The sequence below is a fragment of the Passer domesticus genome, chromosome 7, assembly GCF_036417665.1.
Source record: "Passer domesticus isolate bPasDom1 chromosome 7, bPasDom1.hap1, whole genome shotgun sequence".
Taxonomy (NCBI): domain Eukaryota; kingdom Metazoa; phylum Chordata; class Aves; order Passeriformes; family Passeridae; genus Passer; species Passer domesticus.
In genome coordinates, this window is record NC_087480.1 from 50,481,195 (window position 1) to 50,506,514 (window position 25,320).

At 38.9% G+C, this 25,320-nt stretch overlaps 1 protein-coding gene across 5 annotated transcripts in view; it reads left to right on the forward strand.

The window, feature by feature from the left end:
• ADGRL4 (adhesion G protein-coupled receptor L4) overlaps positions 1 to 25,320 on the forward strand; it is a 127,313-nt gene that overhangs the window by 58,482 nt on the left and 43,511 nt on the right. Inside the window, exon 1 of one of the 5 annotated variants that reach the window (XM_064428526.1) lies at positions 17,238 to 17,359. The exons of the other annotated variants lie outside the window; for them this stretch is intronic. Coding sequence (XP_064284596.1) covers positions 17,314 to 17,359 — 46 coding nt within the window. The 5' untranslated portion in view covers positions 17,238 to 17,313. Of the gene's footprint in view, positions 1 to 17,237; positions 17,360 to 25,320 lie in introns of those variants that run through there. 5 annotated transcript variants of the gene reach the window in all.

Genomic DNA, 25,320 nt, shown 5'->3' on the forward strand with positions numbered 1-25,320 from the left:
AGCAAGTAAGAAATGGCCTTCACAACACTTGTTTTGTTCTTGCACTAGTTCAATTGTAGTACCATGAAAGTCAGCTGGTTTGAATAATAAGTGCACATCATGTTTGCAGAGTCAAGGGCCTGCACTTGTGAATATGCAGAGAAAGAAGAAAAACAAGTCAATTTTAGCAATACTGCCTTGGTATAAAACAAAGGAGCATTTGCTTACCTAGCATCAGCTGCTACCCACTACATTGTCTGTACTGGTCTAGAAAGTCTGCAATTATTGCAGTTATGAATAATCAATTAAATTTGCAGTAAGGATACCTGTTGTTCTCACTGCCATGATTGATGTTCTTAAACCCATCCATTATATATGCACCTATTATAATGTTATTAAACCCAAATTTGTGAGGACAGATTTATGTTGCCTTCCATGCTCTTTTTTTTCTCATACAATACCTTTTTCTTATTTTCCCTATTACCTGTATTTTCTTAGAGAAATCTACATTCAAATTTCATAAAAACATTGATTAAGTAGTTAAAGAAAATTCAGTGCAGTGAAATATGCATTCACAAATCTTGTTAAACCATTAATTGTTTATTAAAAATTATACTCAGTGTTAAAAAAATTCAGTCTTTAAAATAAAATTTCTAAAGTCAGTCCAGAGAACAAGATACTAGATATATTCATGGTGCATTGCAGTCAAGTGGCAATGGTTTGAAGCAACTCTCATGTCTGGAGACCAACATTTTGTCTGGTAAAATACCTCAACAGCCACCAAAGTCACCCTCCAGCAAAGCAGCAAAGCTTATATCAGAATGGTGTGGGTCCTGAAAGAGAGACAATGTTTCTCTAGGGCAGCATGTAACAAAGTGCATTACTAATATTGTGCAGTAGTCCTCTAATAGCATAAAAAATTAACCAGAATTTTAATTGGGTAGGTTCTATAAAGGATTAGAAATGTAGGCTACACCCTATCATGAATAGTTTAAAGCTGTGAAGACGTAAAGCAAAGCCTCAGTTGTTTAATGATGTATGAGATCTTGCTGTTCTGTGTGGCAAAAGCAGCAGGTGTATGTGCTGTTCTAGAGATAGCTACCCACTTTTATTCAGTTAATAATCTTAGGCTTTTACAATGCTAGTGCAGTCACCTTCAAAGGAGATCATCAATTATGTGCTAATACAGGCATTTTCAAAAGAGCCTATGTAGTATATTATGTTTACATATTTGCCCTTTTTGTTATTTAGATAGGCTGTGAGAGTCATAATTACTGTCAACAACATTAGTAATTTTGCATAATATAGAACCAGCTTCTACATTGTGGTTATCCTGGTAGACAATTAAACCAGAGCAGTCATTGTTTTGAGACTTTATTCTGAAACAGGCAATTCAAATTCTTCCTCCTTATAAACGTGTTGAACAGAAAATGTTCATTTTCAGGGTAGTCCTCTTAAACTTTCATAGCTGAGAAACTCTTCATTTTTATTTATAGGTACATTCTTACAGTGAAAGGTTTACATTTGTTTCTCTACTTTCGTTTGCTTGTAACACCTCTTAAATACTTGTAAAAGTTATTTCTTTGCTAGGCCTGTCTTTTCACTGTGACACACTTAGACATTTTCCCTTGAGTTTTCTGTGCTGCAAAAGGCAATAATGTCCTCTTACATTTATTTCCTAGCACCATTATTGATGAATCATGAATCACTGATGTCAACATACCTTAGGAATGGGGTTTGTTAGTTTTGACTTTGCTCCCTTTGCCAGCTGGCTAAGTGACTGCAGAGAGCTCAAGATTATTGGATTTGCTGTGTATAGATAAAGACACATAGATATGAATTTAATTTCCTGGTGTCAAAGTCATGGCTTTTAAAATAATTATCCTTTTACAATCTTTCCCACAAGGTTTCAACCACTTTAAATTAGGTCATGTTTTGGACTTTCTGAAGGCATATTTGGCTACTCTAACAAAAACCTAATCCTCTTCATAATCTCATTGTCTTCAGCAAGAATATATGCAGGAATGCACATAGTCAGGAGAAAAACTGATTGTGGTATCTGGCTTCTTTTATATATTGGAATTATAACTTACAGAGCAATAAATTCCCTCTGTACAGTATCTTCCAGAAAGCCATAAATGAGTCACCTTGTCAAGCTTTACACCTCTGAGATACAAAATACTATCCCAGCCTCCTTACTTTTTCTTTTGTATTTATATTCCTTGCTTTATGTAGTATTAAATAAGAGAGAATGACCTCTGATAGTACATCTATTTGCTTTTTAAGACTGTTCTTGGGCAGATGTGCATTCTGCTTGTAATGCACAAGACTTTAGCTTGACAATATCATACACTTAATTGAAGTAACATGGTCTAAAACTCTTGGCATAAAAAATAAAGATATACCCAGAAACAACTGATTTATGGACCAGTTAACTTCCTCTCATGCAAAAAATGCCATGGATTTTTTTACAGATAAATAGAATATATTTGCCATTTATATAAGAAGAGTTGGACATATAAATTAGGTGTTGTTCATAATTCCAGCTTTCTTCCCAAAGAAAATTAAAGGAAACGAGCAAAATTTTTGATCCTTTAGAAAAGATAAGGGTAGAAGTAAAACTTCATAGAAGCTAATATTTTATTTTTAAAACAAAGGGGAAAATGAGTTGGCATCAGTGATGCTTTCCTAAGCAGCTCTGCTGTTTCAAATGCTGGCTGCTTCTTGATTGCTGACTGCCAATTTGCTGCTTTGCTGGCACACTGCAGGAAATTAAAGTAAACAGTGTGATCACAGTGTTTACTTTAACTTTGTAAAATACGGAAGGAAAATGAAGCAGTGCTGTTTGTTCCAGGAGGGTAGGCAGGCAAGCAGGAAAAGCCTGAACACAATATCCCTTCCAGATATCCCTACACAATATTCCCTTGTAAATGCCACTTGCAAATTATACTGCGAGATTAATCAGTGTTACTTGTAAAATAGTTACAGCTCTTCCAGAAATATTGAGCAAGGACTTAGGCTGTCAGAGAAACTTTCTATTGGGGCAAGGCAGTAAGTCTGTTTCTGAAGTGCACTGTAGGAAGATTTATCATTTTACAGAGGTAAAAAGTATATCGGTGCAAATGGTATTTTGTATCAAAATACAGAATCCCTGTTAGAACACAGGGCAATTTGTATAAATCCAGCTGAATCAAATTGAAAGCATGCTCAATATCTGGACACAAACATATTTTCTTGTTTTATGTAGGGTCAAAATACCAACTCTCTGGCTTTTGCCAGCTATAAAAAGAAGTTTTCCTGTGAGACCTCAGTTCTTTGTTCTAACGTGATGTTGCTGAGTCCCACCATTTACTTTTATTGCAGTCACTGAATTTGTTTGGATTCACTGGTGTCATTGTTGCCATTCTGCAACACCCAATTTGTGTATAGTTTTTATGGAGACAATTTTTGCTTTCAAATTAAAATGACCCTGTAAAACCACTGTGTATAATCATTTTATTCAATCCAAAATTGTTCTTCAATAGAAAATTATTTAATTCAAATGTTGATTCACCAAAGGCGAATTTTTGTGTTTGTTTTTTTTTTTAACAGCAGGCATACATCACTGGATGTCACTTCTGTGTTTACCAAATAGTCTGAAATCACTGATATGGAAGATCCAATCCACACACTTCCTAAATTCATTTCACTGCTATCAGTTACCACAAGCTATAAAAAGGCAAATTGCAGCTGCTCTAACATAGCACAGCAGGAGAAAGATATGCCTTAGCCAAGCACTAACAGGGCTCAACTCAGCGTGTGACAGCTTGGAAAACTTGGGATGTGCTGTACAGGGGGCCAAAGAAGATCACTAATTCCCAGCCTTTTTGACATGCTCCTTACCCTTTTTTCCTTTCCCCTTCTCTTCCTGCACCTCCTAATCTCAAGTTCTTTGCCTCTATATTTTGCTGGAGTTTACATGGTTCCAGGGAAGAAGCAGGATCACCTTCAAATTCAGAATTCCTACTGCAGATTTAGGTGTTAGGCATTTCCCAAGATTTGTTGGGAGGCACCATTCTGTTTGTTGCATATTTAGGTATTATATTTAACTTAGCCCATGGCTTCAGGGTTCCTCTCCAGGGAACAAAAAGTTTTCTTCCCTTGGGTCTTCTTTGGTAATAATACAGCTGAACAGTTTTTTACTTTTCATGAAGTGCAGAGATTGACTGCTGAGCTGTAGATGTTACCCAGCTGAGGTATCTTGATTTCACATTCCAGATTAAACTTGTAGGCAGATCATGGAATTGAAAAGTCTGGATAAATTAACTGGGAGGATTTGATTTTCTCGTGCATAACAGTCCACTTGCCTAGGAAAGGTCTGGCGTTGATGTTTACATAGCAATGTCCCCTGGCCATTTGGGGACCTTATGTATGTCTTTTGCCTTTTCATGTGCAAGATGTCACAGTTTCTGTGAATTTGGGAAAGGCTTGATGGCTGTGGTGTCCTTAGGCTGCTGGAGACTAACCAGCTGTTGTGTGGTTGCCTTCCAGCCACAAAGGATGGAGTTATGTTTATGTTCCTGAAAATAGCCATACCCTTGGCTAACAGTATTAGTCAAAACAGCTTCTGTACCTTGAATTTATTTTTTATAGCTATTCAAATTATATTTTAGTTGAATTTTTTAAGAGTAGATCAGGAATTTGAAAGGAGAGCATGTGTTACAGCAGTGCCTGGTGATGCATGAGAACATGAGTCAGGAAGAAAGCAGTGCTTGATGTCTGAAGTAACAACACAACCCTGCTGAATAAGGCAAGGTGTAGGCTGTCTCACCCCAACAGTCTTACCTCTGTAAATGGCTGAGTCCATAAAATTTTGACTAAAAGCATTTTATGCATCCAAAGTGTCAAATCCAGAAATAAGAAATCTGTTTCCTACTCAAACGAGAGAGACAGATGATCTTCAGAGAGTTAGTTCTTCCTACTGCCAGAAAACACTGTTCAGCTGGGCCAAAGACACAGCCTACAATAACTATTTGTAAGATTGACTCTAACTTTCAGAAGCCTTGGACAAAGTCCATTTTAGGGACTTTTTAGATAGATTTATTATATTCACAGATTTGAGGGGAAAAAAAAGACCCCTCTATTTCTTTAATGTGTTTTGTTTACATTTTCTTGAAATGGTACTTTGAGCATTACTAAAATACAGTAATGCATTTTTGAAAGAACCAGAAAAAAACAAAACTTCCTCTTGTTATATCTTTAATCATAACCAGACTCTCTTTTAAATTAGTCCTGTTTGCATCTAAAAAGAGCATTTAAAATGTGTGCAGATGATGAGGTAGAAAAGAGTTATTTGTCTCTCTCAAAAATTTGCCCAAACTTTTAGGCTGATCATCTGTACTTGGATGGTTTCTTACTTGTTTAATTCAAAATGTGTTTTAACCCTTGCCAAATAACGCTAATTTCCTTTCTTGAGAAAATACTCCTTTCATCCTGCTTTATGGTACTAAGAATCAATATGTTACATGTTCAGAGGATGTGGGAAAATTCATTTAAGGAGCTATAAACTTGTTATTTCAGAGTTTGCTTACTTTGTGTTTACCAGAGATATGATTCCCTTCCTGTGTCTCTAACATCTGAAGTAGTCCCAGGAGGTCCAACAGTAACAATATGCTCTTCTCACTTGCTGGTTTGAAGTAAAAGGATGAAAAGTATTTCCTGAACATGTATACTCATACATGTATAGTAAAAGCACACAACCATGTGTACAGGGACCTGTCTATAAGTAGGCATGTGAATAAAAGCAGAATTTTCTATGAAAAAAAAGTAAGGTAATCTCAAAATTGTCAGTTTTACTCATTCTGTGACTGTACAGTCAAAATTAGTTTTTTGTGAATGAAAGGGCAGGATTTGTTGTAAAGAAATTGTATCCTATTCCACTTGCTTGAGACTTCTCTAGCTAGGCTCGCCCATGGTAGAGGTTGCTGCAGCCATCAGACTGTGCAGCTGCCTTGGGGCTATGAGGTCAGTGTCACCCACAGAACAAAGGATGCATCATCAGGAATTACACACATAAGAGATGATATCAGTTCTGCACAGCTCCACTGATTTACGTATAATAATAGCTTACTAATCTCCTATACTCATTTTACTTTTTTCTCTGTAACTCTATATTGAACTGATAGAGTTCAATTGCAGAAAAATATTCTCTTTGGGATTTTTTTTGTCTTTTTTTTTTAATTGTTGTTTTTTATTTTCTTCTGCCAGAAAATACTGGGCAGGAGTGGTGAAGTTGTATGTAACCACATTTGAAATGTGTAATTTATCTAGGATGATATGCTGGTGCACAATTTTTCTGTGTATGACTGTGAAAAATTGCCGACTGAGCTGTTGGCAGAGCGAATATCAAACCCAGCTCAGCCCTGTGTGTATGAAAGAGTTTAAGAAGGTAATTGACACTTTGGACCTCTATTTGCCAAAGAAAGAGATAATGACGTTCTCCAAGAAGATTAGAATCTAACCAAACATTGTGCTCTAAATATAGAGCACAAAGCCAGGTGATGTTTGTGAAAATGCTGCTGGGCTGCAAGAGAGGGAGGGGGCTGAAGGACTGCAATTTTGCACTGTATATTTTTTAGGTACACAGATTTAATTTAGAGATTATGGCTTGAAAATGAAATTTACAGTATGTGTGTTTTTCGGCGATAAGAAATTGATTTTGTGACCTTGGTGCACACTAATTGAAATATCTGGCACTGTGTTTTGCTGAGGTTAAAGGAAGCCATATATGCCTGGAGCCTCATTCTTCTTTCACCTTGAACTGCGTGGTTAATCACAGCCCCAATCACGGGCAGGAAGGAAGCTGCTGTTTCACTGGGGTACAAGGAAGCTGAATAATCTCTGCTCATTGTCTAAGGGATAGCTTGTTGTGTGATTACTTCTGGCTGAGTTTAGGAGATCCACGATTACTTTAAAATGGAGAATTGTGGTGCAATTAACGTTCAGAGAGCACCAGAGGCCAGAGCCTCAGCAGCTGCAGTGCCACAGCTGGAGCACGGTGACATGCAGGGGGTTCTCCTTCCTCCTGCTCACCACAAGCCTGGCTGCTCCTTTGGGGCTGAGACACCTCTGTCCTGTGCTCTCTGGTTCTGTGCCAGGACAGGAAACAGGGAAAAGGTTCTCTGGCTGTGTTCTGCTGTGTGCTGTTCCAGCGGCATGGAGCACTCTGCCCCTGGATGGTTCCTCCTGTGTGTTCTCCTGCTCTAAAGGCTGGTTGCAGCATTGAGGAGCAGCAGCCATGTCCCAAGGGACTCTGCTGGTGGGGCTTTGATTGAATACACTTAATTTAACTGGGTTTTAGCTTGGACGTGTACAACCGTGACACTCTGAGATTGTCCATAAAATAGTGTGGTAGGGTGTCCCATTATTTTGCTTATTATTTAATGTTACACATTTTCTAGGTTGGCACAGGACCTTGTTTTTCAAAAAGGAAAATGAAAGCTCCTGAAAAGCCTTGACAATAAATGGTTATTTGTTCAAAACTGCCAAGTCTAATCTTTGTTTATGTTACTAGGCTCCATGTAATGGTGTTGCAATAAAGAAAAACAGTTCTTCAGGATATGCACTGGCTTTTATGTTTTATTTGTAATGAAAGCTAGGCACATAGGCAGCAATCTACATAAGTTACAGTGAGGGAGAACATAAGCTTGGATGGTGACTTGCATGTTTATATATTTACTTTCTATTTGTTGCAAAGTGCCTGCATCTCAATTTTTTAAAAAGTGAAATTAGCCTGAGGTATTGCAGATTTTATGCCCAGAATTTTACCAGTGGAAGACAAAGAGAAAAGGTCTCCTACACTGGGAGACCACTGCTTCTCTCTGCCCCATCTGTGCAGATGAGCTGTGGGTCTGTTCCTCAACCATTGTCCTGTCTTCTCATGTCCAGCCCCAGCTGGGACAGAGTACAGTCATCTTCACTGCCCTCCTAATGTTCCAGTGAGCTTTGGGTATCCCCAAAGCTCAAAAGGGCTGAGGGTAACCCAGCCTTGGCTCACAGCTTGCACAGAGTGTCATGGCAGGCAGGGAGATATTGCAGCAATAATCTCTGCATCACACGGCAGTCTTCATCACTGATCCCAGAGAAGCTTCAGGGTGTTGTCATGGGCTGAAAGAGAAATTCAGTTAAGCCCTGCAGGCCTGAATAGGAGCTCTGAGTCCTGCATTTTTTCCTTGTGGTGATGGGAAAGGAGTAGGTGGAAAATTGTATTACAATGAAGGCTTTGCTTACTTTTTCTCTTGAATAAATCATTTTCATGGGTAACATTGATCCTGAAGAAGCTCTTCCTTTCCAAAATCAGCCTGTAAGGAGTTCAGAAGCAAGAGGAAACTGGAGGTACTCAGACAGACAGTTTCAGGCCCTTTGTTCCTATCCAAAATGTTCCATTATTTAGAGCTATGATGAAGCATGCATCAATTCATAAATATGACCCACTGTGCAATATAAAAAATATCAATATTTCTCTCCCATTGTGTCAGGGATATCTGGTGCATACAGAAAGACTTTCATCTCCTTAGCTACCACAGAGAAAATGGGAAAGGCAAACAGCCTTCAAAAGTGACTCAAAAGCAGAGATGAGGAGAAGTTTCTAAAACTTAACACAGCTTTTCATCTGAACAGATCAAAATAGAAACTGTGCAGGGCAGCAGTTGTAAACTATGCAGAGCTACAATTTGGCTTCTTTTTCAGTGTTGTCATGCAAATCTTGGTATGGTGATTCCACAAGTCTTTCATCATACTCAGCTTTGTGGTTCAAACCTAGGAAACTCATAGTCAAGCTGCCTTCAGAATATGAGGTCACTTCAGGGATGCATCATACAGCATCACTGGTCTCACAGAAGTCAAATACTCAGTCCCAGGTGTGTTGGGACACAGAGGGGGTTACACAAGTGTTGAGCTCCATTTGTATCATTTTGCACACAAGGTCTGGGGTTTAGGTGGATGTCAAAGGAGAGACTGGAATAATATTTACACAGCTGTAGACTGAAGAAAAAAAAGAACTGTTAACTTTTTGTATTTCCTATTGAATAAACAGGTAGTATGTTAATACCACCAAATGCTTCTTGTTTGAGCACAGGGATATGCTATAAAACCTCTGAGCTTTATTCTCTGTTCTTAGAGAAAACTTCTGCAGCTTTCATTAGGTGTAAACAGCTCTTGAATTATTACTCAAGTTTTGGCCTTAGACTGATCACCCCACAGGAAACTTTTAACCTGGCAATGGCACATTACCCTCAAGGAATGCCATGCAGAGAGCCACATTCCATTTTGAGCTTGGTATTCAAGCTAGTAAGGAGTCTGTGCTGCAATATGGACATCTGGTTTGAGAGCTGCAAGGGAAATCCAAGTGCAGGGCTCTTGCTGCCTTCACTGGCAGTGTGGTAAAAATAGCCCTGCTGCCTCTGTTCTTGCAGCAGCAGGCAGTGGCAGGAGCACAGACGAGTACAGACAGGTGCTTTATCAGAGCTTCCTGCAGAAGGGGTGATGCTGATGACATTCCTCCAGCAGGGAGGTAGGTGACTTACGACTGAGTCTCACTAGCCACAATGGCTGTAGGACACAAAGCCACAGTTAGGGATGGATTTTCCAAAGAAATATTTGTTGTGGATTTTTGAACTGTCTGGCTCCATCTGAGGTGCCTAAAGGAGGACTGAGTTGTTTCAAAAGAATACTCCCAGTTGTGGATGCCAAGCAATTGAAAATCTGTCCCTGAAGTGCCTTTTATTTTCCTACCATCTGATGGCAGTTTGAGTTTTTGATAGATTTATTTCTTTATTTTTAACTGTAAAGACCTTTTAATTAGGGAGAGGAACTATGTGAATGAGCTGGAGCTGCTGGTGGTAGCAGCTCCTTGCCATTAGAGACTGGGTCATTAAATAAGTAGATAATATCCTCCTTATTGAGGAGATTTAGAAAATCATAAGGACTTTGTATTATTACAGTGTTTAGCATTCATAAATGGAGTGAAAAACCCCATAATGGCAATTTTCATTAGCTGCAATGCATGTGGAGGGCTCTTTTCTGTCTTTGAACAGCCAAACACTAAACAATTCCTAAATCCCTCCTTGTTACTTATGTTTTCTTCTTGGTGGTTAAAAACCCCATAAAGCAGAAATTGAAGACTTGCTATTAAAATACTTGCTGACAGCTCCATTCAAAACATCCTTTCAAATAGTGCTATATCACATTGTGATTCATCTGCTATTCTGATAGAGTTGCTTTAACAAGTACCTTCTTTCTTGGTTAGGGCCCATCTCTTTTTACTGGAAAATTCTTCCTTTAAACACTTTACTGAATCTCTGCTGTAAACAAACCTTTCTCTGGTGCTGTACTGTTTGTGCTGCAGAACACACATAGCCCCTAAAAAGCACAGTGACAGGTTTATTTGGCATGAAAAAGGAAGAGAACAGTGAGATAAAAAAACTAGCTTTTTTCCCCTCCTCACCTGTGTCTAGGGGTGCAAGCACCCTGTGAAATTAGCCCAAGGCAGGGTTTCTGGCTCAGCATTGTGTCCCCAGGAGGGGACACTGCCCTGCAGGGCTGCCTCAGCTCCTGGCACTGCTGGGCACTGGCTCTGCCAGGGTCAGACCCTGCAGAGCAGCACCACTGCAGCACCAGTGAGCAGCTTGCACCAGCTGAAGACCAAACCAGGAACATCCTGGGAATTAAGTGATCCCCAGTGCATTTCACTGCTGAAGCTTGAAGTTAGAATTATTTACAGTCACTTTAACAGGACAACAGCTGCTCTTTACCTAGAGATGAGCCAAGAGTACTGAAAGAATTTGGATCTGAATTGCAGATGGATGGATTTCAATTTGATTCAAGTAGCTGGACTGCATGATTCTGTACTGTAAGCTCTCAAAGTCAGAGCTTGAGAGAAAAATCATTAATTTGGAAGCTGATACCCTGAAAGACTTTTATGAAGCAATATATTTTCATAGCAGACACAGATCAATTTAAAAGTAGTAATCAAGAGCCATGTGCTACGTGTTCACAGACAAAAAATGTAGGGAATCCAGCCAGAGCCAGACACTTAACATTCAGAGCATTCAGACTAGCTCTGAAGATATTGCCTCTATGGAAAATAGTAGGGTTCAGAATTAAAGTATTGTGAATTTGTGAGATAATCACAATGCTGTGCAGACATAAAGATGCTGCTAGATTGCTGCCAGAAACTAGCTCAACATAACTTTTCTAGGCAAATTTGTGTTTAACTTCTGTAGAAACTTTGGAGAAAGGAAGAGACTCTACAAATATTCTACTGAAAAGATGTGTTAAATTCTTGAGAAAAGAGAGAAAATTATAAGCTAACTCATTAAATACGTTTTTTATCATATTTGAAAGGCATTCTCTAAATTTAAAGTCACGATACAAGGTTTCATCAAATGAAACTCAGGCCAAGGTATTTTTCTCCTTGCCAGTCCTAAGAATTTTTAGGTGTAACCTTCACTCAAAAAATTAAGCATCCACACATTAGTGTTTTATGTCATGCAAGTAACTGCTTTGCATAAAGGCAAAATTTGTATTTACTTGGATAGTACTACTAAACTAAACTCCTCCTGGAAATTTTTAACCTTGCTCTCTAAGTAGTCTCTTCAGCAATACTTACATGAAAAAGATAGAAGCCACTAGCAGTGATAGGTATTTCAAAAGGTGGATTAAAATCATTGCTTATCAACTGCTCAAACATTTGGGATTTATGCTTGGAGCTAGGTATGTTTTTCGTTCCTCTGCTGAAGCTGTCCTCTGTGATGACTTAGAGCAGCCTGAGGAGACTTTCGTGTGTGTTACATACACTTTCTTAGGTTGATTTTGCTCTAGTTCTCCATATCGGTGTTTACCAGTCAGGAAGGAAAGTAGGGAATGGTATAATCCCTATAATTGTTTTGTCTGACATGTTAAGGTTTTTGTGTCATGGTTTAACTCCAGTCAGCGACTCAGCCCCATACAGCAGCTGCTTTGCTTTCCCCAGTGGGGCAGGGGAGAGAATCAGAAAAATAAAAGTAAGAAAACTAGTGGGTTGAAGAAAATACAGGTTTACAAGTACAGCAAGAGTCATGCACACGAGAAAAGCAAAAGAAGGCTTCCATTCCACTCCCATGAGCAGGCAGGTGTTCAGTCATTCCAGGACAGCAGGGCTCCTTCATCTGTAACTTAGAAAAACAACAGCCATCCCTCTGAATGCCCCCCACTTCCACCTTCTTCTTCCAGCTGTACATGCTGAGCATGACACAATCTGTTACAGAATAGTGTCAGATAGTTAAGCACCCTGCACATATTGTCACTAAGATAGATAAGGACAGTGGCATATTTTCATGGGTGTTTCCATAGCACACAGAGCACAGTGCTTGGAATGATTCTTATTTTTCATGAGGAGCCTGGTCTAGTGAAAGCCTGCTCATCACTGAGGGTTAGAACTAGGTCTTTATGGTCCCTTCAAACACAAACCACTCTCCGGTGATTCTATGATTCTGTAACATAGGATCTATTGGACATATGCAGAATTAATTTTTGCTTTTACACCTCATGGCAGATTCCATTTGGGTGCGTTGTTTTGCTTGTGGAGAGTGAAATTCTTAAAAAGGCCTCTGTGTCAATTTTTACTACTTCTGTTGTCATCATGTTGATAAGTCATACAAAGAAAATAGTGAGATTTTTATCACTGGTTTCTCCTCAAAAAAGAGATGTTATATGTTATACATATATTAGATGTTATATGAAGACACATGGCATTGCTACTCTGTAGCATGAAACCACACAAAATCTTAGAAAACTGCAAACATTGAAATTTATTGAGACTAGAAAATAAGAATTAATATCTGGCATCCTTGGGAGAAATGTTATGACTAATAATTGCCTCCTAGCTGATTTTGTTGTTATTTCTCTGCTTCTGCCTTTGACAGACCAGATATAAGCTGCTTTTGGCTGGACTTTCAGTGGCCTCCCATTATTATCAGCTGGGACATAAAATCCTTCCTCACATACTTGTATAGCTGAGTCTGGTCACAGACTCTTCCCATTCCCCTCCTCTCTGCTTTCCCTCTATAGAATAACTCTGTCTTTATTGATATTAAAAGCACCTCGTAATTTAGTATCACCCACAAATTTAATTCTCAGAATGTTAATTTCTTTTTCCAGAGCATTAAGAAATACGTAAAATGAAACTGGGCTTACCACCAGCTCCTGGGGAAATGTTCTGGGTACCCCTTCACAGCTCAGTGCAGCACTGTTTGTCATGACCCATTGTTCTTTGTTTACGTTCCTGCAGCCAGTTTGCAATCCCCGTGACAGCACTCTTACCCAAGACATTATAAGACATTTTTCTAATAAGATTTTGTGAGCCACTGTATCAAATGCTATGCTACATCCCAGATATGTTGTCCTTTCAGCCATTGCTGAGACTCATACTTAAGGTTTTCAGGAAAAGAGAGTAGGAAATCCCAACTAAAATACTTCAGCAATGGGAATCTCATATGAGAAGTGCCACCAGAAAACAGGGAATGGCAGAGAGGTGGGACTAGCTGCACTTAGGAGACACAGTCAGAAGGAAAGGACAGAAAGGCACAGTATAGCTGACAGCAGGGAGAGGGCTGCCATGCTAGTCTGAACAGAAGAAAGGAGAAGGGCAAGCCAAAGAGTCTCAAAACTGGGAATCAGCTTGATGGGAGAATACTGGAGCTGTCAGCTCTAAGGGAGGACCTCTGAGCTGTCATTCATTCAGTAATTTTGTTTGTTTCTCTTCAAACCAGGAGCCATGCCTTAATCTCCTTCATAGCAATTCTTCTGCTGCTGTTTGCATCTCTTGCTACTTGGGGGTTTGGGAAACAATTTCAAAAATATCCAGAAATTCTCTGGATGAATTCAGATGGAGTCATCTTGTGTGTGCACTGTGCAGTTTGTATCTGTAGGACATCTCTTCTCTTGCCATCAGGGCCATGTGGATTGGTGGGGACAGGAGCTTTTGCTCTCATAGCCCCATGTTTGGAACTTGCCCCTTACTCAAAACGGAAATCCATGGACAGACCTTGCACTGGCTTTACCAACAGCTATTCCTGCCTGAGAATGGCAAGATCACACTGAGGATCAAATCCTCTTTCTGAAGGGATTACATTTCCTGCCAAATATGTGACATGGTTCACTTTCAAGCACATACAAAATAAATCTCCATCAAGACAGACATTTAACAGTGGCTTAGTATCCAGGACTGTCATGGGAGACAGAGATCAGCATCCAATCTAGCAGGATCTTCTGGCCAATGTCTTCAAGACCTTGGGATCTGCCTCTCTTAAATAATTTATAGGGACAGTATCTAATGAAGCTTTTGCATTAATTTATATGTATTGCACAAGTGTGGATAAGAGTTACATTTTTGGGGGAGATGATTCTGAGAAGCCACTTATAACAATAGTAGTTTTCCTTCCTGTCAACTCTCATCAATGCTTGCAAATCTTCACTCTCTTCTTTGTGTCACTTACCCATGTTCTTCCTTGGACTTTAAAATGCCTTCATCAAAGAGATAACAGATTTCGTTTTGAACATCACCAAGGATTACTCTGTGAAAACAATACTACTGAAGATCTGTGATGGCTGATTTGTAAGTTATGTGCAGCACTTAATGCATATTACAAAAATTTCAGTCCAACTCCTGGGGAAAAAAAGAAGCAATATGATCTCAGTCAAGAGCAAGAAGCTCTTCCTCTTGCAAGAAGCAATATAATCTTGCTCTGTTTCTGGCAGTGGTGGGTGCCTGTTCTGAGAGCTCCCAAGAGTCATACTTCCTGCGCTGGGACAATCAGAGGCAAATGCTGTCATTTCCACCCTGGAAACTAACTGCTAATATAGTTAATACCCTGCTCAGAATACTCACATAGGAAAGTATGGGTAATAGTGTAATGAGATTTTTTTCCCTTATGAAAATATGCAAAAACAAAAGAAGAAAGAAAATACAAGGATGTTTTAAACCACACATGCCAGCCTTAAATATTTTGCACGACCTTCCTTCTCTGGAAATTAAGAATGTTTAAAGCAGACTAACTTAAGGGTGTGTTGGTATGGCTATGTGATCCCAAGAACCAATCCATACTTCAAGATTGCACCAATTGGAAAAATGCTCTCATGAATAAAATTATATGGGATAAAGTGTTGTTTATGATTTCTTTTCTCAGCAGATTAGCTATGTACATCTTGTAACACAGGCTGACTTTGTGGAATATCAAGCACTTCTAGAAACCTGGTTGAAAATAAATTACATTATCCAGCCAAAGCAATATCAGAAATGTCCTAGAGTCTACACTATCTTAATGTTGATTTAAAATCATATATTCATATTACCATTTTATGTCTAGTAAAGCAATGTGATAGAGCCTTTCTTTTGCCAAAGTTGTATTATCTCATTTCTCTGAGTTAGGTAAACTGTAATGTGTCTGCTTTACAGATGGGTAAACTTAGCATAAAGAGAAGAAAGCCACTGCTTTGAGTTAAGAAAGCCTAAATGTGAGCACTTTCATCTATATTGGTCAGTCATAGTGGCAATGGCTCCTAAAATGAGCCTCTTTCCATTCATTTATATGACAGATTATTTTACTTTAAACAATTCTTGGATAAAATATATTAGGTATCCCTAGGGCAGGAACCTGAAATCATGACTGGCACATGAGACATTACCTGCCCAGCTGGAGAGATGCACTCCTGGGCTCGGGGTGATTGAGCTGCTCTTGCCGCCTGAAGTAGCCTTGGTAGGAGGGATGGGGTGAAGTTCTACTCAAGCTCTGCCTGCAGCTGGGTGATTAGTGTGTTTTTCAGGATGAGGGGAGGGCAGGTTTGTTTAGGACTGCCTCTAAACTCCTTCCTGCTAAAACACTGCTGATGAAGAGGACTTTGCCATCATCTCCGTGTCTTTCTCCTTTTCTTCTTCCTGTGTTTGAATAAAAGTGACTGCAACTATGCTGATCATAGTACAAGCTCCCAGTGGTGTTTATAGGACCCCAATCCTTTGGAAAAGAGTTTTCAGTGGAATTGAGGCATCATTACAAAATAAAGACTGCCCCATTTATTGTTGACAGGATCAATACAGTCCTGACCATATCAAGAATCACAACACAGCATTTGTCAAAGTGCTTTTGGTGTCAAAATTCTTTTTTCAAGTTGTGATTAAAGAAGGAAGTAGTCACAGAGAAAGGAATTAGAGAACCCCAGTCAGTAGCCAGTCTTTTCCAGCCAGCATTTTGAGAAATGCTGTATAAATTACAGGCATGTAAATTACAACTAGTATTATGAAACATTGGACCTGCAGGGGGTTTTAGCCTGCATATATGGAACAGCCAACATACTGTTTCCATCATTTTAATAACCTATATAGAGCAGGTGGCTGATGCAGTTAATGCTGGCATCATTTTTCTTTCCCTATGTGATTTGCTGTGATGACAGTTCTGTCATTTCATTTTTACTATTTAAGGCTATTAGGAAGCATTTTTGGATAATCATCTAGTACAGGTATTTTCAAGCATGCCTAAAGCATATAGGGTGTCACCACCTTTCACACTGCATATTTCTGCATAAGTATATGATATATTCTTTTTTAATCAATGAAAAAACTATGGACAAGATCACCAGCTGTGATAAACTGCCTAGATTCATTTAGTTAGATGGAGCTGTACTCTTTTGTTCCAGATGGAGATTAAGTCCAACATCATACAATTGCAAACATTTCAAAGAAGTGAAACATTTCTAAGATCATTGAAATACATATTTTGCATTTCAAAGATAAAATACCAATATGTCATCAAACCATTTAATTTTCTTCCAAGTATGAAAGTAAATTGACGAGAGATCAGCAATTGGCAGGAGAACAAATGAAACATATTGAAAGAGACAATTTGGTGGTATCGAGGGAGGCAGATGTGTCAGTTTTACATCTGCTTCAGCAAAGTCCTTGTTGTTGTTTTTTCTCCCTCCACCTTTCAAAAAATATTTCATTATCTAAAGGTTTCATTATTAGATAATTGAATAATCCTTGATAAATGGCCAAGTAGCACTCTGTTCATTGAAGAGCCCCTTTTATCTCCATGCTGTGAGATTCCAGCAGTTGCAGTTCATTTGTGGAAGTTTCTGACTTTTTTCTCAGAACTCATCACACCTGACACACACAAGGTTTCAACTGCAGCTGAGTAGTTTCCTGGGCCCCAATACTCCAGGTGCCAATCTACTACCCTTCTCCTGAACTAGCTATTAAAAGGGAAGAAAGTGGAAGCAGCACTGAGATTTCCACTGACAGTCTGTTTCAGGGTATAGGCAGATATGGCAGAGAGCAGCAGAAGCAGAAGGAAGAAAAAAAGAAGGAAGGGTAAGTGCTTCCATGTTTTTAAATGCAGAAAGCAAGGTGGGATCCTTACACAGTTATTTTCTCTGTGAAGCAGGTAGACAGATATGAGCTAAGTCTGTCAGCAGGTGTTAGTCAGAGCTGCAAGACTGAAGTGTGTCAGAAGCTACTGTTTGGAGAAATATGTGCAGGTAATGAAATGAGTGATTCCCTGCCACTGACTTTGCCTTGATTATTTGCTGGTCTCTGTCTTCTTTATTGTTAGTTTATCATCTGTCATTCCTGTGAAGAGGTTTTCAGAAATGCATAAACAAAACAAGGAGGCACAATTATTTAACTCAATGTTTTATAAATTTTCAAGATATTTGATAGGCATTGTGCCCAGGGTGTCTGAAAAGTTGAAAAACCAAAGAATTTGATAAGATACAGAGTAGGATCACTGGATTTGTAGAACCTTTTTGCCAAGTTATGTATCTGTGAATCAGACCTCATGTATGCATTATCCTGCAAACCAGGAAAGTAGAATCATGAAAATATTTTACTTTCTTTCCTTTAAAATAGATTAAAATTTCTGTTGCTAGGAGCTGCAGATACTTGGGTTTTGGGTGTTTTTGTTTAAGTTTGCAGTACTGGAATTGTTAATATGATTTCAGGAGCTAAAGCTTTAAGCAGAAAAAAATACTGAGTGTTGTAAAAGTACTCATTTCATATACTGGAGGCATTTCTAAAGGCTTAGCACTTTAGCCTTTAGGTGCCCATTGATGCATAAAAATAACAAGCAATAACAAGCAATTCTGCTCAAAATAGACTGTCACAACCCTCTTTTTGCCTGCAATTTTGACCTTAGATTCTACGTTAGAACGTTTTTCCTAGAAGAAGGAACTTTTCTTTAGAGCAGGGTCTGCCTGAGAAGGTTGCTGCAAAGAGGGCATCTGCTGACTGGGCTAGAGGACCTCACCTCTGTGTCTCCAGATCATCTCCAGTGCTCAACAAGGGAAAACAGCACAGGGCTTAAAGACAAGCATGAGGAACGTGTAACTTCTCTGTAATACCAGAAGGGTATTCAGGGTTAAACCTCCCAACCACTAAAATCCATGACAGAATTTCCTTTTTAGCTCTACTTTTTAATGGGGTAATAAGGTACCTTTCTAACTGTGCAACTTAATCTTGCACCGTCCTTCGCTCGAAGTAAAAACATTCTGGAGAGCAGTGTTTGAAAGGAAGTTTCAGTTTGTTTCATTTCTTAAGATTCATTATGTGGTTTAAGCTTACCCAAACAAGATCAAGGTACCAAATGAGTTCATATTGCTATCAAAGCAAATGTGACCTTTAAGGGTTTGAGCTCATTTTGTTTAAATCAAAACAGACAAGGTAAATGAAAGGATTTGGTAAATGGGGAACTGAGACAAAGGCAGGCTAAGCAATTCCACAGGCTTCCACCCATAGTCTATAGGACAGTCAATAAAAGAAAATTAAATCTGTGAGTCTCTCAAGGTCATGCAATCAAGGGTGCATCCAGCTAGCAACCTTTGGTTGTGGAGGTGGCTTCAGGAGCATGTATGGAGTTGAAAAATCAGGAAAGGAGACTGCTGTGTAAAGGACAAACACACCTTTTGCATTTGGGAATTACTTAGGAGCTGGGGAGGTAGAGATGTGGCAGAGAGAGGTGTCATTATGTCAGGGCTGTTGGATAGAGCATCAATGGAAATGCCTGACTCTCTGGAGGCACATGGCATGTGTGCAACTGTGAAGGTCAACAGAGATGCTGGTATTTGTCAGAACAGTTTACACTTGCTTACTTTGCTCTTTATTATCAGGGGCAACCCCTTGCTGAGTAACCACCAAAGATGAGATTTCCTGCTGGGTTAATGACTTTTAATTGTGCTGTTCCTGTTATCATTCCAACAACATCCTTCATCACAAAGCAGTGTGCTATAGCCCTGCTGTCATAAAAGATGTGGACAGTATTTGTCATGCTGTCCACTGGACAGTCCAGAACACTTCCCTGTGCTTAGTATAGATGGGAAGTCTTCGGCAGCAGTAGGCAAATGTTGAATTATTAAATTATGTCTACAGCACTTCATATAATTATTGCCCAAGTGATGGTGCAGCAAGATAAGCCTGGTGTCGACAAGCAGACTTTTCCACCTTCAGAGTTTGGTTAACAGGCTTTCTATTTTGAAATTCAAGAAAAGTCCACTCTCTCAGGAAGAATTTAAATAGAAAATTAAATGGGTCTGCATATTGCTCTGCATGACAGATTTTTTGTTAGCCTTCAAAGTCTGCGTGATGTAACCAAGCATGTGGAAGCAAGATACATATTTCTGAGTGCTATAATTTTTGTTATTTTGGAAAATTGTTAAAGGTAAGTAGTTACCCTAAATGTTATTTTAATTCACTAAATATTCTGTGGATTAACAATACTGTGTGTGGAGACAGTGGAACAGGAATGGCTGAAATAATTTCTATGTGGCTTCTCAGCTGGCTGCTTTCAGAGGGAATTCACTCTCTGGTGATTTTTTTCTCCCTCAAAGAAAAGTATTTAGACAAAAAATTACTCCACAATTAAGTCTTGGCTAGAAATTACAGAAGCTCTGTTTGGTCTTCCCATTCCTTTCTGATAAAGTGCAATTAGTACATCCCTTGACTCACTCTGTGGGATGTTTGTGGGCAGGGGTGTTGTGAGGGAGCATAAGCTGCTACCACATCCATTCTCTAAACATGCAGTTGGAAACATCAACTCTGCTCTGCTGACAGAAAACATCAAAGCAACAAAACATGCTATTTTATCTGATGGGGGTAACAATATCTCAGCTAATAAAATGGCTGTCATCCCTGCCTATTGTATAGATAAGGAAGCTGAGGATGTTGGGATGCTCTTTGTTGGTACGCCAAGTTGCAATTATCCTATGACAGAGCCCTTCTGGGCTATGATTGATGAAACATTTTGAGGGGGAAAGTGCCTCAATAACTGAATTTCATTGGATTTGATGATGATATTGCTTGCACAATGGTTGGCAAAAACAAAAACATTTTGAGTGGAACTAGGAAAATGTGGCCTTATTTAATCTGCCTGAGATGTCCTTGCCACATTCATTTATTTGTATTTTATGTTGGATGTAAACAAGTCTCATTCTGAAGTTCTTGTCTTGACCTTTTCTGGCATTGAGATCAAAGTACTGTCTGCAATAAAGATGAGAAGACTTTAAAGACTTCGGTGGCTTGTCAGAGTAGAGTACGTTTAAACATAAAATATCACAACACAGCAGCCTTTGGCTAGAACAGGCACCAAATGAAGTTCTAAAGAATTTGTTGCTCCGCAAAAAACCCATCATTATCTTGCAGTTTAATGGCCTAAAAGTGGAGCCTGCTTAGAAAACAATTTTTCCTTCTTGCCTGAGCCTTAAGTCACAGGGTGATTCTGCCAGTTGTCTCTAGCAGCTGTAACATGGATGTCACCAGCTAAGAGAAAGGCATGCCCTTTCTTTACTCTAATCCCTATGTAGATTTAGGACTGGTAAAACACTTCTCTGAACAATGGTCAGTCCTCTGTAAAATATCAACCTTCCCAAAGTATGGCATGCTGTCCCATCCCCATCATGCCCTTTTCCCTGGCTCCAGCTGTTTTGTATCCCAGATCTTTCAGTGAGTCTCTGGAGGAGGTCCTGGAGGTTAACTTTACACTGCCTGATCTGGAGCCAAGGCAGCTGGTGTAAGAATTTGAGCTCTAATATATTATTTTCTTACATAACAGCTTGACCATTTGAAAATAATGTCTTTTTAAATGCTTTTTTTGTGTCCATAGTCTGAATTTAGATTTGAGGTGTAAACCTACCCTAAGTGAAATGTTTAATGCTTAGATAATATAAAATTTGCAACAATTTCAACCACAGAGAACATTTCCCAACAAACTGAAACTGGGATTTTCAGTATGTTGATTGTGTTAGGACTTTTGGACCGAAATTGAGGCTATCCTATTGAACTGCCTGTGCTGATGCATTCACAGGCAGGTGCAGAGGACAAAAGGCAATGACTTCTTTTGATGAATAAAACATTTGATACATAATATAATAGTTTTCCTAGATTGAAAACAAAGTAACCATCTTTACTGCGGCTTGCAGCACTTCACCACATTTTCAATTAGATGGCCCAATTTTCAGGGATACTTAACATGCTGCAGAAATCTACCTAATGCTTCTATGAGTTCAGTTGATTCAGTAATCGTAATATTTATCTTGATTATTTTTGCTTGAACTTAGTTTTAGGCACTTACTTTGAGGGATTTATTTCAATATGTGAAGGGAAGGTTCTTTTTATATTTTTGAGAGATTTTCTCAGGAAGCAAGTTTTCAGCCTTTTCAACTGAGAACTTTGAAGCTGAGTAATACTCAGAGAACAATACTGGTGAAAGTTTCTGCAGTGCCTCCCTCTCAGATTGGCACCTCAGCATGGCAGTCTGTGGAAATCTGTTGTGTTTTACGTGCATCTATTCAGCACCTTATGACAGTCCTCCTTTTCTCTCATCCCAGTATGTAAATTATACCCCTCACTTTAACCAGGGGCAGCAGTGTTTTCTCTGTGCTGTGTAACTGGGACTTTTCCTCCAGGTGTCTGCTGAGCAGTGCTGGGTGAACCAGGTCAGGCAGCAGCCAGCAGAGCTGTGGCTGTGCTGCTTTGGCCAGGCCAATAGAGACTGCCTTTAAAGGGAAAATTAACCTGCCCAGGGGCAGCACCACTGCCTGTGATGGGACACACCTCTGAGCTCATGCAGCCCCCCAGTGTGGCACAGAGCCTGGCTCCCGTTAGAAGATACACAGCATTTTTGCAACATATTCACACCCTCCTGCCTCTCAGTACTCCCAGGCAAAAAATGCACACAATAATATTTTGTGTGGCAGGTTCTATTATGGTAGAAAAACTTAAAAGTGTTTTCATCTGTGACTTGTGCCACATTTCAACTTTATTCCATGGTATAAGTATTACTTCTGTCCAAACTCTGATATGTTTTTAATGGAATTTTGGTTTTTGCCTACAAAGTCTTTTGTATCATTGGGATAATAAAATCCTTAGTCCCTGTTTCTGAGAATAAAAACCTTCACTGGAAAATTACAAATTCATGTAGACAACAGTGACTATGAATAAACAGAATATTTCAACTTAGGGTGTATTAACTAATGAAGAGTAGAGTTGTTAGTGTATCAGCAAGGGAAAAGTCGCTTTAGATTCATTTAGGATGCCATGTATACCCCTCACACACAAAATTCATTACGCGATCTGAGTAGGTTAACTCATTCTGCTGTTTGACATTAAACTAAAATTTTCCAGATTTTATACCTTAGAGAAAAGATCCAGAAAGAGCTACCCAGACTATTTGGCATGAGGAGACCATGAGTTCCATTGCTTCAAAGCTGTATGTTTCAGGAGGGAGAGATGAAAGAGGAAATTTGGCCTTAAGACCAGTCTGGTTTTTGGAAGAGGTTGCTACAGAAAGGAGGAGAGCTTGATGCTTTTCAAAGTAGCAAATTCCACTAAGATGATATTTGGCTATTATATGGGAAAACTATCATAATCATCCAAATACCTGCAACCTTTTAACTGAGCCAAGCAGTATCACAGACCTAACTCCTCCTAAGTTTTATAACCTCCCGTTCCACTTCTATCATTACATTTATTACATTCAGATTTAATTCACATCAGAAGAAAAAAAAAAAAAAAGGCGAGGCTGTGGGGAGTACACAGCACCAAAATCTGTATGATTTTGTAGTGATTTTTTTTCTGAAATCATCCACTGCGGTCAGTCTCTGAGAGTATCACTGTCAGTAGTTAAGATGTTTATTTTGACCATGGAGTTAAATACTTGCAGCATTGACAGTAGCTGGAAATACTTCAGTGGTTATTGTTGTAGTCATTAGTCCAGCTGAAATAATGCTGGCATGTTTTCCCTCTGGGTAGAATTCCTCAGCCTAATTGTCTCGTCCTTGCCAGACCATATTTGATATCTTCAGGTTTGGAGACTGGATGTATTCCAGCAATTAATGGCCTTTCTCGGTTATAGATTGAAATTATTTCCTTTTGTGATTTAGTCTATTATCCAGCTTAAGTGAAGCTATTGAATTCCAGAACATTTAAATGGGATAAGTCACAAATAGGACTAATATAAAAAGCTCAGTCATCAAGCCACATGAAAGCTATGTGGGCCACTGCAGAAGATGGAAGATGAATATTTCACATGTAATTTTTTTACTTTAAAAATAAAATAAATTAAACCATTATTCACTATTGTAATATCTTCTTATAATGACCTAATCCTAATACCAGCTTAGAGCAATATAGGTTCAAGTGTTTCAAAAGCAGGATTAGGTCACCTCATCTAACCTCCTGAAGAGTGGCAATCAAATTTTGTCAAGATACTCTTGTCTTTAGTACTGTAAGTTGGGTTTGACAAAAGTAAATAGTGAACTCTGTGTCTCTGATGCTCAGACCAGACTCCTTAAGGTACTCCATCCACTCAGAGCATAATTAGCCTGTGGTTTCAGAAATCAATGAGCACTGTTCCACAATGGAAAAAAAATAGCTTCTGTAGTCACTGTTTTATGGCCTTCCATGTTATTTGAGTTACTACTTCTCTCAATGAAATTTTACCACATCTTTTATTGTATTCTGCTTTTTAAATCCAAAATGGAACATAGTACACATCTCAAAAGCAAGAAATGTTCTTAATACTGTTTCAAATATGTTACAGGAAATTATTTGCAATAAATTTGTCCTTTGCAAAAAAATGTAACACAATGATACCTGGGCTTCATAAGGTACTACATGTTTTTAATCAGCAGATTCAAAAGCTGAACACTGAGGAGCCCAGTTGTCCTTCCTACAAGTCTAGCTGTCCTTGTTGCCCAAAGAAAGTCTTAATGCTACGATTCTAAATTTAGTATCTAGCAAAACCCTTCTAAGTGAAATTCAGTTCCTCATTTCTCTTCTAAAAAATGCTGGTAAAATGGGAAATGTAAATGAAGAGAGTTTATCCCTCATGGACCAGGAAGGTAGTCTGGAAATATGAGATGCAGGAATTCAGGTTCACCATGACCTCTAGCTTTGTGTTTCACTTGCTGTTTGATGTGTCATTGTTGAGGAAGCCAAAGAGATCACTGTCTCAGAGTGATACCCCCTGGAACTGTCTGTAGGAGACATCCATCTAGTAGCTTTTGGGATTTAGATGTCAACAGAGTAACCCTGATTTGGTTATACTGTCTTTCTTTAGATGCATTTAACATGTGTTGCATGCAGATCAGACAGATCACAAGATCTGGTGCATGGTAAGGTTCAACCTCTTTGCAGCTACTGGACAATCATGTCTTCTCCAAGAGTGTATGGCTCTGATGTAATGTGCAAAAAATTATTCTGTCATACTGAGTTTATGTGTTTCAGAAAGTTCTACAAGCAGAGTTTTGAGAAATTTGTGCTGGAAATAACAAGAAGCAGGTGCATTGGTAATTGAACAACTTTGAGTCTTATTTTCCTTAATACTATTATACAGTGGCTATTGGAGTACTGGACAGATGTGTATAATAAATACTGTGACGAAAGAGCTCATGTAATCAAGGCTTCACTCTCGCATTCTGATGAATCTACTTTCATGGATGGTGCTGATTCTATACCAGAATTATGGAAAATACATTGGGAATTCTGCAAGAAATGAGAATTCCAATATTGGCTGGCTGCAGTTTGGTTTGGGTTTGGTTGAATTTCTGGTTTTCTTTGTTGTTTTTTTTTTTCAATGCAGTTGTATTTGCAGTGCTGAAACAGAACTTTACTTGGGCTCCCATTCAGTTCTGCAGGAGGGGCATGGTTATCTACTGGCAAATCCCTTTCAGTAGGGGTCTGCTATGCTGTTTACTTTCCTTTAAGCAAAAATATTCTGATTGTGCATGTCCTTAGTTAAAGGATGTTTTTCAGTGAAAACAAGCAAGTTAGCAACAAAAATG